The sequence below is a fragment of the Camelus dromedarius genome, chromosome 10, assembly GCF_036321535.1.
Source record: "Camelus dromedarius isolate mCamDro1 chromosome 10, mCamDro1.pat, whole genome shotgun sequence".
Classification (NCBI taxonomy): domain Eukaryota; kingdom Metazoa; phylum Chordata; class Mammalia; order Artiodactyla; family Camelidae; genus Camelus; species Camelus dromedarius.
This window is the reverse complement of record NC_087445.1, coordinates 47580290-47596634: the sequence shown is the minus strand read 5'-3', so window position 1 is coordinate 47596634 and position 16345 is coordinate 47580290. Positions and strand designations below refer to the sequence as shown.

Genomic DNA, 16345 nt, shown 5'->3' with positions numbered 1-16345 from the left:
GCCGCTGGGTGCAAGCTGGCTTTTCCGTTAATGCGTGAAGGAAAGGTTTCCAAATTTAAAGGGCTGGTATTTTTGAGAGATGCCAAAAGCATGGAGCAGTTCGTGGAAGGAGGTGAGGGCCCAAGGTATCCTTTGTGCCGGGCAGTTGTGTGAGCTGAGGGAACCCACTACCCATTGCTCTAACACACCAGGCAGGGTGGGGGTTCATTTCTTCCACTGAGGAGCAGGATGGTGTGGTGGATGGAACTCAGGCAGTGGGTCAGATAAACTGGTTTGAGTCCTGCACACAGCAGGGCGTAACATACCCCTGGCTATGGGTACAGTGATGGAAGTCCTGAGAGCCTCATCTGTGTCCCTGGCTGACTGAGGAGTTCCCATTCTTTCACTCATTTAGCAAAGAGTTTTCGGGGCCTGCTAGATGCCAGGCTCCGGGCCAGACATTGGGATAGAGACGTGAACTCGGCAGACAAAACTCCCTGCCCGCGTGGAGCCCACATCCTAGTAGAGGAGGCAGACTTAAGCACAACGAACGAGATGTGTTAGATGGTGATCTGTTCTATGGCGAAAAATTAAGCAGGAAAGAGTGATGGGGTGGGAGGAGTTTCCATCTGAAATGCAATGGTTCAGAGATGACATAGGGGCAAAGTCTAGAAGGAGGTGAGGGAGAGAGCCATGCGGATATCTGTGCAAGAGCATCATGTTACAGGTAGAGGCAGGCAAGCTACCACTGACTCACAGAGCAGCGACTGTCCGCCGTGGATGGGGCGTTACACCAGGGGTGGGTGGCACGTGGAGCAGAGCTGAGCCAGACACTGACCTGCAGGGCAGACACGCCCACGTCTCAGGAGACTCCCTCACAGGTCAGGGTGAACCTGGTGCTGTGGGGCGTGGCAGGAGACGGAGTGCATCTGAGGGGCAGGAGAGGGGCTTCCCAGAGGAGGAGGTATCCAAGTAGGGTTCTCAGCCAGGCTCGTGGGAATGGGGTCAAGGATGGTGGGCAACACTGGCTTAGGTAGAAAACTCTGTTTTCTAGCAGAGTTGGAGCTGTTTACAGCCCCTTGCCAATTTGGGGACAGAGTTGGGGGGGCGGTGGAGGGTGCAGGATGGATGACAAGGACACAATTAACTAATTAACTCCAGGTGAATATGCCTGAGATTTGCACTTTTGGGGGCTGGAGATCACAGAGGCTTCCTGGAAGAGGTGGCCTTGGTACTGGGCCAGGTAGACGGGCGTGATGCTGCTAGGTGGAGATGCCTTTGCCCGTGTAGCCCGAGGCCCCAGGCTAGGTGCAGTGCTGTCAGGAAGCGCCTCTGATGGGCAGCTCCATGGGTACCTGGAGCCCTGAGGGGCGTGTGGCTGTCCCCCTTCTCCAGGCGGCTGGCTCTTTCTGCTCCCCTCTGCTGGCCTCCCAGGAGGAGGAGGAGGAGGAGATGCCCGGTGCTGATGGATATGCCGAGGCTGGGCTGCTGCGGCCCGGCACTGTCACCAGGCTCTCCCTCGTCCGCCAGAACCTGACACCCTGACCACTGAGGCATAAAAAACAGAGAATTGGAAGGCTCAGCCTGTCAGGCTGGGAGTGGCCCCCAGAGAGGCCGGCGGAGGAGCGCACGTGCGCGCACGTGTCTGCGTGTGTGTGTGTGTGTGTGTGTGTGTGTGTGCGTGTGTGTGTGTATGCACACACGCACACACACAAGCTTTGCCTGCTGTTGCCTGTGAAAGTGGGGAGGAGGCTGGTGGGGCCCGGGGGTGGGAGCGGCTGGCCTCAGGCCTGCTTTATTGCTCCTACTGTGCCTGGTAGAGCCCCAGGGGCCTGACATTCGGGCTGAGGCCTCCAGAGGAAGAGTAGTGCTCCAGGTCCTGACTTTTGAGTGGCTGTCCTTCTAGAGGCTCATGCCCTTCGGCCCTTTGGCATCCTTAAGAATCCATGGAAGCACATTTGGGCCTAGGGTGGTCTCATGGGGCTGTGTGACTCCTGTTGCCGCTGCCAGGGAGGGGCCAGTGCTCTGTAACCAGTGGCCTAAAATGCCACTCAGCAGTCAGTCAGCTACCTGCACAACTGGTGCCAGGCACTGGGACCCCTGCTTTTCAGGAGCCCCATCATAGGGAGGACTCAGGCAGGGCTTGTCCTGCCGCAGAGCCAAGGCAGCAAGGTTTGAGGGCAGGGATTATGAGAAGCCAGTGGTTGAGAGGCTCTCCTGAGGCTGGAAGTGAGAGCACAGGGACGTGCCAAAAGCATCACGGCTCCACGAGCCGCTGGGCAGGAGTGGAGCATCCGCCAGTCCCACCCTGCCGCCCACACCCAGCGCTGGCCCCAGCCTGGTGCAGCTTGCAGTTCCTGCTTGCCCAGAGCAGCTAACAGCTGCCCCTTCCCCCATGCCCAGGTGGCTCCAATCTACTCACTTTTTGTGCTTCCCAGCCCTTTGGCTTGTCCCTTCATCTCAGCAAAGTGCCATCTGCCTCCTTCTGGCAGAGAGCCTGAGTTCATGTCTCGTCTTCTTCATTGGACCGAGGCCCCGGGAATAGCCAACTCTGGATTCACAGCACAGAGGGCTTGAGTGGCGTTGGGGTCATTTTTGGCTCCCCAGTCCAGAGCCACTCAGGAAACACTTGGGAGGTGGCACTGAATCCACATTGGGGTCCTGGAGTGGCCTCAGTCAGGGCTGAGAACAAAGCACTCTGGGGCTTTGGTTTTGGGTAGGGTGTATCCAGACTATTTTGTGAGAGACCCTAGGCATCAGCCTTCTCACCTGTAAAATGGGCCAATAACCCCAGGGAACACCTGGCACATGGTAATTTCATGGTACATGTGTGAGAAGCTGGTATTCACTCCCACTAATAAGAAAAAGGTTATAGGGGGAAGTATAGACAATGCCAATGACAGCTGTCCACTTGATAAGGGGGAGGACCGGACTTGCCTTTATTGGTTACACAATGTACTGCAGTTTGTGAAAGAGACAAATGACATTGGCATTTTCCAAAGCTGACCTGACATTTGGTTCCTGTTTCTCTCCCCGCCCACCACATGCAGGGAGTGAGTTTTCCGGGAGCCCCTACAGCCACCCTCAGTATCCCTCGTACAACGACTCCTGGAGGTTCCCCAACCCGGGGCTGCTTGGTGAGTACTGGTGGAGACCCGGTGGGGCCCCTGGGCCATCGGCTGCCCCATCGGGCCCCCTCACTGGGCCAGGGCCCCTCAACATCCTGAAGTCTGGTCGCTGAGGTGGGGTGGGTAGCTGGCCCCAGACATGTGCAATATGGGAGTTGTGATGGGACCTCAGGACATTAAACACCACTCCAGCCCTGCTCATGCCTCAGCCCTCCCCTAGATGTTTTGGTGGCTAAGGGGAGATGGCAAAGAAGGGGAACAAATGAAAAAAGGGCACTGTAGGAAAAGTGCCTGCCCAAGAGTAACATATTTCTTAAGAATTATTGAGTATTTCAGTGAGAAATCTCTAAATGAGAGGCAGCTAGGAGGCCAACTCAAATTGATTGGTAGTGGCTGTCTGTCTTGATAAAGACTCTGAGTCATGGATATCGCAGTGATGTCTGCCGCGGACATCACCAGAGCCAGTTCCATTGAAAACTGGTTGCCCTGTGGCTGAAGGCCTACCAAGTCCGAGCTCAGCTGGTGCCCAGTCTCTGCCCATGCCTCCGACTACAGTTGTCCATGGCGAGGGCCAGCCTGATCTGTGTACATCATCAAAGATATTTGGGTCACCCCAAAGACCAGTCAGGGCTAACTCAGCCCTCAAAAGGCCAAGGAGAGCCTTTTGTTTTGTTGCAGTGAACTTACAGGAAACCAGCTGGTGAGTGCCATCTGGAGCTAAAGGCTCTGAAGGTTCTGGAGCAAGAAGCAGGAGCCCAAGGCTCACAGATGTCACTCACCCTGGGGGTGGAGCCAGCCAATCAGACTGCAGGCAGCAACACCGAACCCTCCCCAGCAATCAGCTGAGGGAGTCCCACAGAGGGCAGATGTGGAAGGGCCTCTGTCCAGGTTTGTCTGTCCAGCTTAAGAAGGCCTTCTTAATTCCCTGGATCCTGAATTACTTGAGGACTGAGAAACATAGACTTCACCAAAAAAGCAAGAACTTGGTGTCTTCAGACTCAAGTTGCCAGGCATGGGTTTGCAAAGGAGGCCGTGAAGTCACAGCCTTGGCCCCTTCTCCAACCTGCTTTGGTGATTAGGACAATGACAGGGACACCATCCCTTCCTGGCTGCCATCCTTCCATGCATTTGAGCCTTGGGCTGCCTGAAGCATTTTGGTGTATCATGCAAAACTTCAGGTAAAGTAAGGAACAATGCCAACTAGTGCTCCGGGCCCTGTGCTTGGAGATTTGTTTTACAGAAGACTGGGCTCTTACTCTCTGTGGCCTCTTGGAATCTGTGGACTGATTGTTCAGACTTCTTTTTTGGTTTCGGTAAAAATTATTTCTAAGTATTGAACTGGGTCTCCACTCACCCAATCCTTTTCCTTAAACAACCACTCACCCCCGCCAAGAGGCTCTGGGCTCTGAGATGGCCCAGCTGTCAGTCTCAGGAGGCAAAGGCTGACCCTGAACCAGTCTTTTGACAGGGGTTAGGGTAGGGGGAATGGGTCTGGAGGCCTGAGCCTGGGAGCTACTCCCTGTAAATCGGCCTCATTTTCAGGGCTCTGATCCCAGTGCTGCTGCAGGATCCACAGGGTATGTGGCACAAAGGTGGCCTGGGCTAGGCTCTGGGAGGGGTCCCTTGTGTTGGGGCTATGACCCCAGTGGGTCCATATTGACCTAGGACTTCCATGTATGGATGTGTACTGCACAGGGGGACAAGTAGGGCCTGAAATCCAGCCCATGCATGGCACAGGCCCCGAGGCCTAGCACGAGGCTACGGCTGCCCAGAGTAGGCACATTTTTCTAATTTTTATGAGGTGTCCAGTAGGCTCATTTGCTGGGAGCTCAAGAATCAGAGAAGTGGGAAAGGAGCTGCTCAGGCAAGTGTGTCAAAGGGGTGGAGTAGGAGGTGGGTGGCCTGTGGGGCCACAGTTGGGGGATCTTGAATGCCAGACAGAAGTCTGTACCTGATTGTATGAGCAGGTAGGAGCCCAAGAGGATGGCGAGGGGAGGATGGGACTAGACCACATCCGAGGACTTTGCTGCTCAAGTTGGAGTGAAATCCAGTTCACATCACCAATTATATGGGTGGGCTGTGTGTCTGGTGTGAAAAAGATGTGGACTCTATCCCAGGGAACTCACAGGCTGGGGGTGAGGGAGCCTTAGGCAAGTGTGTCTGTGCTGGGATGTGCTCAGTGCCTTGAGAGGAACCAGAGCCAGTGTGGAGAAGAGGAAAAAGAATCAGAATTCTGTTCATCCAAATGAGCACTTGCAGGGACTGGGCAAAACCCTTCATATGGGTTACCTCATTTTATCCTTTCAGTGGTCCAAAGGGACACATACTATCTTCATAGAAGAAGTGTGGGGCTCAGAAAGGTTAATTAACTTACCTGAGGTCACACAGCATGCAGGTAGCAGAATGAGGACTCAAGCTCAAGTCACCTTGACTTTAGAGCCTGTATTCATTATCAATGTGCAATGTGGGACTCTTCCTCTCCCTGACCTATTCAGTCTGAACAGTACTATAGCCAGGAGAAGAGGCTCATCTCTCCACAGAAACAAGCCTTGAGAGTCCCAAATACTCAGACCACATATGCGGTGAGAACAGCTCTGGTCTGTTTTTGAAATTCCAGGTTATTCTGTCTGTCTGTCAGGCTTTCAGTTACAAACAACACTGGCGGGTTTAAGCAGAAAGTGAATTTATTAAGGAATACTGGGGGCTCCCAGAATCTCCAGGAGGCCCAAAGAGACAGACGTGGGACACATAGCCAGGAACACACCCGGCCACACCTCCAGGGCTGCTCCAGCATAAACACCCCACCATTGGCACCCCCAAACAGCCAGCTCTGTGCCTCAGGAGGTGCTTGAGAGCTCTGCCCGGCCACCACCCGGAGCTGGTGCCTCTGCCACCCAGCCCCAGCAGGTGGAGTCGGTCAGCCCACTTCCTCAAGCGGCTCCCCTCCCAGCGGAGGTCAAACTCAGAGCTAATCAGCAGAGCCCAGGTGACGCACCTGTGCCCCAGCAGCAAGGGCAGCTGGGAGAATGAGTCTGACTTCTGACTCAGGGAGGCGGGCCTCACACCACCCGGAAGTCTGCAGACACAAGAAAAGGCTAAACAATGTTGGGCTCTTAAAAACATGAGAAATGACCCCTGTGCTGCCCAAGTCTATACCTGGAGAATCATCGTCAGCTCATCAACCAATCTGGGCCTCCTTTGCCTCAGGTGTAAAATGAGGATAATGGCGGCTGGCAGCTTTATTCAAGCGGGGGCTGAACACGATGCTCTCTTGAGGCCCTGGGTGCAAGGATCATACCCTCCTTAAGATGAGTGAGATGCCAGCTCACTCTGCCATAGTCTTGCAAATAAGTTCCAGGCCTGTTCCAGCCACCAGCCTGCCCTTCCCCAGGGCCTTCAGGGCTTTAGCTGAAAGATTCCCACTGGGCTGGAGAAGTAGACTGACTTTCTCTGCTCTGTGGGGAGGGTGCCAGAGGGGAAACCAGCTCTGAGGCTCCTCTGTGCTCTGCTAGGTCAGTGGGGGCAGTGGAAACGTGTAGGACCCTCTCACACACACACACTCAGGTGTGCTCACACCCTCATACACCCAGCCCACGCCTCAGCTGGCCTGGTCAAAGCCTCCTTCACAGACACACCGCCAAAGAGAGGATGGGAAATGCCACCTCCTGCAGCTGCAGGCTGACTTCTCAGAAGAACCTCCCTCCCCGCTGGGCCTCCTCCCCAGGAGCTGTCTGCGGGGTGGGGTGTCTGGGATCCCACACCCCGTCGGGGCCCCAGGCAGGCGGGGCCAGCGGCTGGCAGCAGGAAGAAAGGCCGGCCGTGGTCAATTAGGATTAGAACCCGAGTGCCTGTGGCCGCTGTAAAAGGATTAGAGAGTGAGTGGGAGCCTGGAATGACTGTGTCAAGAAGTAAATTGATGATAATGTGAATTAGAGAGGAAAAATGACAGAAGAAAAGACAAGTTTATTCTAGATGGAGGTCTAATGGGCACCAGGAAGATAGCACTTTGTGAGGTGACGTTTTCATTGCTCATGGTAAATGCGTTTTTGATTTTGCCGTGGGGCCCTCCCACTGAGGCCACTGGACAGCCTGGCCAAGAGATTAGGCTTTGGGAGGAGAGCAAGTCAGAGCCCAGGATGAGAGCTGACCCCTGGGAAACTCAGAGGGTCGGGCCAGGATTTCCTGTCCCTCTCCTATGGGGACGGCCCCTGTGGTTCTGCTGCTGTGCCATGCCCAGGCCTGCGGGGCTGGCCCTCGCCACACACACACACACACACACACACACACACACACACACCTGTCTGAAGGCAGGACGCAGGGCTGGCACTGCAGATACTCTATGGGTGACTGTCCTAATGCTGTCCCCATTCCACAGAGGAGAGAGCAGAGAAGGCTGACAGGCATCTGAGTCAGGGCTCCAATGAAGAAGGTGACAGAGGAGGCAGCAGAAAAATCCATCTCTGGGAATACTTCCGCATGGCACTGGTGTCTGTGCCTTCCACAACAGCACAGCAGGGCGCTGCCTGCTCCCCCACTGTCACTGCTACCTGAGCCACACTGCCTTCCTGCGGGCCGAGGAGGGAGAATTATGACTGATAATTGGGGCTGGGTTTTGAGGAGTGGTGGCACATGCTAATCTTGCCCACTTGATTACATACTAGCTTTATGACCTTAGACAAACTGCTTACTCTCTCTGTGCCTCAGTTTCCTCATCTGCTAAATGGGGACAATACTAGTGCCTATCTGGTAGAACTGTTGTGGAAATTAAGAGTTCAAGAATATGAACCGCTTAGAAAAGTGTCCATTTCGAAAGCACCTTTGCATCCTCACCTCATGGCGCCCTCATGTCACCCCTCTGTGATCCCCTTTTATAGATGAGAAAACTGAGGCTCAAGAGATTGAATTTACTTGTCTAAGGTCACTCAGCCAAGAGTGATAGAGCCTGACTGGCAATCTCTAGGTCTTGGTGCCCAGTTATGGCATCTGGCAGAACTGCCAGAATTGGTTTGGGTTTTGGGTGAGATTTCAGAATATATATAACTCACCTCCTGTGGGAAATTAAGAAGCTTACTCTTCCTGCCCCAGTAGATACGTAGTCTACAATGGCTGACAGGGATCCAGCTGCCATCCCCTTGGAGAAACAACCCTCCAAAATGGCTGTACATGCCGTAAACTGCATCAGGGCAGAAAGAGTCCTGAGCCAGGGGCCAACAACTGAAATGCCAGGCCAGGCTCTGGCCCTGAGAGGCTCTGTGGCTTTGGGCACATGATGTTGGTTTGTTGAGCCTCATTTTCCTGCCCTGAAAAAGGAGACAGCCTGGTGTCTCTAACCTCTGTGGTTCTGAGAACCTGCTGGTCTCCCCAAGCCACCCCAGACCCTTTCTGCCCTCGGGAGGACTTTGAGCATAGAGCAGGCCTCCTGGCGGCGTCATTCAAAGCATGTAGTCAAAGAAAGCAGCCTTGAGATAGTAGGAGGAACCCGACATGGATACAACAGGCCCCACAAAGGCTCCATCTGGAGGTCACAGGACACAGGGCTGCACCTGCCCTTCTCCCACATACTCACATGTCCAAATCTTTGTGTCCTCCAAGTCCAGCCCAGCCCGCTTCCTCCAGGAAGCGTGACCCTGCAGAATAATTATGAGTTCCCAGAGCTCTTTTCTCAGCACTCTGATCCCCTTCCTGACTCTGAACATTGGCCTGCATTTGTTCATTAGTGACCAGCACTGCACCTAGTAGGGGCGGAAAATAAATGAATGAGTTAAGTCTTTACTCTGGTTGGTTCACCCAGTGCTGTCACTTGTTTACTCAACGAACCCAGCTGAGCACATGCCATGTGCCAGGCTCCTGGCTCCTGGCGACGGACACCACCGAGAAGAACAGAACCCCGCCTCTGCCTTTGTGGGGCTCTCTGTCCAGGCGAGGGGGAAGAAGCACAGAAAGAAGTCATCAGAGCGCATGCTCCAGCCTGCCACGGAGTGTGGGCTCAGAGCAAGGGCATACTAAAGGAGGAGACGGGGTAGGGGGGCTCTCGGACTTGAAGGGGGAGGAACGATTCAGCAGACAGGGAAGAGGGTGAAGGTGTAGCCAGAGTGTTCCAGACAGGAAGCAGAGCGTGGAAAAGGCACGGAGGCAGGGCTAACTCTCCTGCCCCGTGGGGTTAAATGAGACAACAAGTGTAAAGGACATGGAGTGGGGCAGGAAGGGCTCAGCAGTATTGTAGCTGCCATCAGCGCTAACATATATTGGAGGCACTACAGAGTTTGACTTCGCTGGAGCAGGGTCCCTGAGTGTGAGTGGGAGGGGTGGGGGGTGTGGGAGGGAAATTCAGAGGTCGGCAGGGCTCTGTTAACAATACTCAGCTCTGCTGTAGCCGCACGAAAGCAGCCACAGGCAACAAGGAAATGAATGAGCAAAGCTGGGTTCCAGCAAAATGTTACTTACCAAACAGGCGACAGGGAGGATGTGGCCCACCTGCCCACCGCAGTTCCAGGTGGTGAGGAGGGCTTGAAACCTGAGCAGACAGTGGCCCTACTCAGCGACTGAGATCTTGGTGAGAGAGGACAGTGGCCTGGACTGGGGTAGGGGGAGGAAGGACAGAGGTCGGGGACACTGGCGGAAAGGGGGCACAGGGTCTCCCTCCAACCTCCACGGCCTCTTTGTCTCTTCCAGGCTCCCCGTACTATTACAGCGCCGCTGCCCGAGGAGCCGCCCCGCCTGCAGCTGCCACTGCCTATGACCGTCACTGACCCCCAGAGCCAGGCAGGCGCCAAGCACTTATGACACATATCACTGAGGGCCATAGCCTCCCAGCCCCCTCCGAAGACAGCCAGAGGGGCCGAACGAGACCGTCCCCCAGCATCCTCCCCCCACTCACCTGAAACTCCCTCTCCCCTTTTCCTGCCAGGGACTCTGGGGTTCCCTGGTAGGGCTGTTGGACACCTGTCCATTCCTAAGAGTCCATTGAGCTTCTCCCGATGGTGACTGGATCTCCACAAACCAACAGACTTCTGCAGACACCTGCAGCGCCAGCCCAGCCTGCCAGCCCCCCAGCTGTCTGACCATCTACCTGTCTTCCTGCCCCAGGCCTGGGAAGGAGAGTTTGCTTTTGTTGCTTCAACAGAACCCATGTAAATACCTTCTTGCTTTTTTGTGGGCCCAAGGGTCCAACTGAGCAGACTGCCTACCCGTTACGCATCCAGCACTCCCGAAGCGTCACAGGATGTCTTAGACCTGTGCACAGAGCATCCCCTCTGCCCTGGGTGTCCCCTACAGGTGGGCTTGGAGCTGTCCTTGAGACTAAGGATGCCCACCTCGGGGCCCAGCCTCCCCACCTCGGGGCCCAGCCTCCTGCTCATTGCTACTTCTTCACTGTCTGGACTAAGAGTCTCATTGGGCTGGTTTTGCTCTAAGCACCACCCAACCAGGACCCCTCCCCAGGAGAAACACAATGTGGGGAGATGCCCTGGCTTCCTGCCCCCCATTTCCCTGGGCCCAATGCAGTGTGAGCAGCTCTTTTCCATATTAAAGGACTCAAAGAGAACCGTCTGGGAGATTCCTCAGCTACTGTTCTAAAGTAAGATGTTGTCCAAGGTGCTGATTGCATTGTGGACTTGGAACGTTAGGGCTGGACGGGCCCCAGGAGATGATGGTCCAAGGCGGGGCCTGAGGCTCTCCTGACCCCTCAGCCCCTCACACCACTGAACTGAACTCGGATATGTTTTCTGAGGTGTGCCCAGGCTCACCCACCATGGACACATCTCCCACTCTCCAGGACGCCAGCAAGTGGATTCTGGGCAAGCTTGTCCCTGCCATGTAGACGATGATTAACACAAAGGACTCTGTCTGGACCGAGGACCACAAACACCTACAGCAGTCAGCCAGAACTTACCGGCCAGCCCCTCCCCGTCCTCGTGGAGCCTAGTTTGCCGCCAGGAATGGAGGTGCTCGGGTGGGGGTTGGTGCCTACTTTGCAGAGTGGGTATCCACCTGTTGCTGCACGGGGCTGGATGGGCAGGGCCATGGCCAAGGGCCCCCGGAGCCTGGAGGGAGAGCTGGGAGAACTCACTGTGGGCTGAGTGGTCAGGAAAAGCCACATGGGAGGATCTGGGGTACAGAGGAAAGCTTCCTGGGAGAGGAGCAGAACAGGCAGTGTGGAATTGGTGTGTGAACTGGGAGTGGTTTTGAAATGGGGGTGCCAGGGGCCACCATCTCTTTGCCTGGGGCCCCAATTCCTTGCATGATATCTCTTGCCAACTCAGAACAGCCAGGGAGAGGCCCCATCCAAATCTGGGCTGAATTACAGCAATGACAGTAGACTTTGCCTTCTCCTGTGACAGTGTGCCCGATGTCTGCATGTCACCAAGTTGGCAAAGAGCTGAAGCAGAAAAGGCCTGCCCTTGAGGTTATCAGGCCTGAGAAGTCTTGTCCTGGCTGCACGTCTGCCTTGCTTTGGGACCCCAGGCAAGACCATTCCCCTCTGAGCCTCAGCTGCCTTGGTACAGCAGGGTCTCCTGCAGGATCACCCAACAGCTCTCTCCTTCCCCTTCTTTCTCCCAGAATGCCAGGGCTGTGACAGGTCATCAGGGGCGGGCCCTCCACTTCTGAGCAAGCATAGTGGGCACCTGAGTCCTGCTAATATTCGGACCTACTGAAAAACAAGAACACCTAGTGGGGTGAGAATCAGCCTTGAGGAAGACCTAGGTCAGCTCCCCTCAGGGGAAACTAAGGCTCTGCAAGGTGGAGTCCCCAGGAAGTGACTGGCAGAGGTGAGGCTGGGACTCAGACCCCTGGCCCCTGGCACACAGTGATCCTCCCATCCCTGGGGTGGGAGGTTGATGGTCAGGGCAGCAGGGAATGGTTCTGGGCCCACTGCCTCAGAACAGGTGTCCTGGGGCTGGTGGAACTGCCAAGGAAGTCCAGTCATCCAGGGCAGAGGTGGAACCAGTGAGCTCACTGGGGGCATCCCCACCCCATCCGCAAACCTGCCCTGCAAAGAAGGGAGGTAGCTGGGCCAGAGCCCACCTCCAGGAGCCCGATGGAGTGACTCCAGCCTCCACCTTCGGGGCAAGGTAGGAAAGGTATGTTACCTGGCCCCTCCCACCTTCCCTTTCTTTCAGAGAAATTGGTGGAGTCTGGGGTCTGCAGCACAAGCCTCTTGACCTCTGGCATCCACATTCTTGGATCCTGGTCCCTCCTGTGGTCTCAGGTTGTTGGGAGGAGGTTCAGCCTTCCCTGAACCAGCTACTGGAGGCACACACCATCCTTCCTCGGCAAAGCTCACCTGGCCCCAAGTGCACCCCTTTCCATGTCCTGTTCCTCCTCTTGACCTGTGGTGAGCCCCCTCCATGCCTTTTCTCTCTCTCCCATGAGGCTCTGCGGGTCATCAAATTGCATTTGTATTTATCAGACAACCATTTGATTCCTGGGCTGCCAGGCAGAAGCACACGAGCACACTGATGCACATGCACGTTCCCGCACACGTACCTGCTCCCGCCGAGTTCCCGCACCACCCAGCAGAGCTGCCTGGGAGCTTGGAGATGAAGGTTCCAAAGGACACAGCCATTGAGTAGATGCCAGAGAATTCTAAATAGAAAACGCAAAGCCAGGGCTGTCACCAGCGTCACTGGAGGAGGCCTGGGGCTTTCCTCTATGGGCCTTCAGCCCCGTGTTCCAGCTCTGACTTTTTGAAAAGGACAATGTAGATTTTACAGAAAATTTTCATACTGTTAGTCTATCTGCAACCTAGAAAAATTTGATGACATATCAAACCCAACATCCCTTTCCTGAGGCGCCTTAGTTAGGGTTAGCCCTTTCATACCTGACATTTGTATGGTGCTTTGCAATCCTTTACCATCCCATGGACAGAGATCACAATGCCCATTTTACAGACAGGAAAACTGAGATTTGAGGTTCACACGGCAAGATAGAGGTGAAGAGAATTCTCAGATCTCCAGGCCTCAGTCTCTCTCCAGATTCACGTTCCTGTCATGGGAATATATGGCTTAGAGATACCCTTCAATCCCCTAGAAACCCCCAGACCCACAATGAGGAAAGAAAAAGCAGGGACTCAGAGGCTTGCCTGACAGTGGGGCCAGGGGGTTGGTGGCTCTGCTGGTCCAACTTGATTCCCATTAATACTGAAAACTGCAGTCTTTGCCAGATTCCCACCAACTCTTCTGAGGTTTCATCCAGACTCCTTCCTCCCCTGCTGAGCCTGAGACCTGCAGAGAATTGGAGCTGGTCCCACGCCGCACCACAGCCCTGACTCCCACGGTGCAGGCCTCCAGTATCATGAGATGTCCCTACACTCCTCTTTTCTTTGTCCTCCCTGCTGTGGAACAGACTTCAGGCTTTGCTGTAACAATATGGAGGTGGTAGAGGTGGTAGGGATGGGGGACTGTTGGCTTTGAGGGGAGGTCAGTGCTGCTGGGGCCTTTCATGTGTCCAAGAAAGAGCCCCAGCCGTGGCCACAGGGCACTGAGGGGTGAAATCCCTTTATGAGAAGTCACATCCCAGAGCAACAGCCTCTGGCTTCAGCCACCCGCTTCTGGATGACAGTTTGGTTAGATGTAGCTCCAAGACATGGAGAGTGAATCTGAAAAACAAATCAAGCGCTCCTGACAAATACGTGGAAATAAGTTATGTCTGAGACACAACTGCCACAAGGGTAGAGAACAATCCAGGCCCCTGGAGAGGCCAGGGCCAGGCTAGAGTGGGTGGATCTGCAGCACTAGGGGTGGACCAGCTCCCCGTGACCCTGCTAAGAGGCAGCTAGCTCTGCGGCCTTGGCCCCGTCACCCATGCAGGAGCCTACCGTTCACAGTTTCCAGGCACGCACACTAGTGCGCCTGGAGAATTCATTCCTTTAGTTCGTTTGGCCCCGGAGAGGTCCGAGGCAAGTGCATTTCCTAAAAGGTAACAAAAGTACATTATTGGAAAGATGGACAGTCAGGCCATGACTCCTAGCCTGGTCTGCCCCACCTCCCAGCAGCCCCTTCAGCCCCTGTCCCCTGTTGTCCCCGTACCTCAGGATTTCCTCTTGCATATTCATGGTTGACCACACTTACCCACTGTCAGTGTGCACGGCCAGGCCCCACGGGGCCGCCGCAGGGGACGGGAGCGAACATTCCCTTGCCCACCCGCTCTCCTGATGAGAGGCTGCAGCCCTCGGACTCGGGCTGCTTGCCGGGAGCAGGCAGGCACCAGTCTATCTTTCATTCGTTGTAATTTCTCAACACTGGGGTCCTGTTCCAGGACCCCTCACCCTGGATCAAAGGAGACCTCGGGGTCACATCCCTGCCATTCTAGTGTTTCAATCCACATGTTCCCAGGGGGCCTGTTTTTGCTCATCTCCAAGTTAAGGGTAAACACAAGCACCATTCAGTAAGTCTACTCTTCTTCCCACAACTTAGACCCCTGAGCCACACAAGGAGAAAATGCAGCAGTTTATCTGTTTACTGAGGGAATCTTGATGAAGTCTAAGAGGGAGGTGGTCTCAGGTAATATATTTGGCCTCTGGGCGGGAGGGAGGGAGTAGGAGTCCTGTCCTTCAGCTGTGGGCAGCTCTGAGCGTGGCAGGGAGAGGGCAGCAAGGGGAAAGGCAGGTGGAGGGACGACTTGGGAGTGATGTGCCCCCTTTCCTGACTCTGAGGCCGGAGGAGGCCTGGCTGCAGCCTCCCCCACCCTCGCCTGGGCCCACTCACCCCTGTGGCTGCAGGGCCACCCGGATCCCCACAGTCGCTATGCTCATAGCCACATCCCTCATCTTCTCCAAAAGCACCATTAAGAACAAGTGATTTTGGATGATGGATTTTTGATTTACAAATGGTGCGTTTCCCTTGGAGTGGAACAGAAAGGAAACCATTTAATGGCTCCCTTATTTTCAAGCATGAATACATTTTAATGAAACTATTTTATTGTATTTGAGGAAATGGAGAGTTGAACATTCCAACCAATCAATAGCCAATTAATTGCTATAAAGCTAAAAAGAAAATAAATAAATCCTGAGTCTATTTTAAACACCCTGCAAAAGCTCAGAGCCTCCAAATTTGGCCTTCCCCTCCATACGTGCCCTTGTGGGTGTATAAACGCACATAATGCACGTGCACCCTGACATCTCAGACATACTTGAAACTCAGAGAAAGCACTGAGTCTCCTCGTGCCAATTCTTGCCTGCTCTTCTTGCCTTTGGTCAGAGGAGGTGAACAGACCTGGCAGCAGCCCACTGTGGGGCCCAGAAAGAGGCAGGCCCGTGCCCTGGCCCCAAGCCACCAACTTAGTGCGGTTGGCAGGCAGTGAAGGCCCACTTCTCAGCCCCAGCTGCTGGGCCTCCGACTTTGGGCCAGAGGTGGAAATCTGACTCGGGTTTTGCCCTGACTCTTGCTGGAAGTTGCTGCCCTGGTTTTTCACTGCCCAGTGGCCTTTGGACATTGAGTATTTGTAGAAATGCACATTACATTGCAAATGAACTCTTTGCCAGGAAGACACATGGATTTTGCTTTTCATTCTTTGAGACGGTTGACTTTGTCTTAGGGACTGACTTTCCAGCATCAAAGAAATACATATCTACTGTATCCGCCAAAGTTTGTGATGCCTGCATAGATGCTTACTTGTAAAAAAAAAAAAAAAAAAAAAAAAAAAAGTACAAAAAAACCAACAAAAAAACCCACACAATTGAATTGCCTTTGAAAGTGGGAGATGATCTGTCTCCAATAGATTGAAAAAAAAAAAGCTTCTTAAAAATGTGTATGTTTTGTATTCTTTTTTTCTAGTAGAAAATAACTGACTTGAAATTTTGGTGGTTTTTTTTTTTCTTAGTGATGTGTGTTGCTTTTGTGTGTAATAATATTTGAATGTAATTACAGCAGTGCCAATTTGCCAAAGATGTTGGACATATTTTTCTTTTGTTGGGAGGAGGGTAGGGGCTGCGGGTGGGACTTGGGAAAAAACAGGGGTGGGATTTTGGTTTAAATTTTTCACTTTTTTTTTTCTCGTCAAATCTGGAATTTGTGGTTTTATTCTAAGTTAAATGGTTGACTGCAACACATTTATTTTAGGTTAGTTGGAGAAACTTGCAATAAGATTGGCGTAGTTTCAATATCTGTGTGTCTTTTCATGAGTGACTGTTACTTGTGAAGAATTGATTTTATGTAACCTTTATGTGAGATAATTATTTGTAAATATTTGCCATAATTTTATTGGTTCCTAAAATAAAAGTAATTTTTTAAGTTCAGGAA

The 16345-nt window shown here is 53.7% G+C and overlaps 1 protein-coding gene across 4 annotated transcripts in view; it reads left to right on the top strand.

Annotated features, from left to right (window-relative positions):
• PAX5 (paired box 5) overlaps positions 1 to 10650 on the top strand; it is a 176692-nt gene extending 166042 nt beyond the window's left edge. For 3 of the 4 annotated variants that reach the window (XM_031450041.2, XM_064490317.1, XM_010995564.3), the window contains exons 9-10: positions 3030 to 3116; positions 9780 to 10650. In XM_031450041.2, coding sequence (XP_031305901.1) covers positions 3030 to 3116; positions 9780 to 9856 — 164 coding nt within the window. In that variant the 3' untranslated portion in view covers positions 9857 to 10650. The remainder of the gene's footprint in view (positions 1 to 3029; positions 3117 to 9779) is intronic. The other variant, XM_064490316.1, reaches the window with a different exon arrangement.
• The last annotated feature ends 5695 nt before the right edge of the window (positions 10651 to 16345 follow it).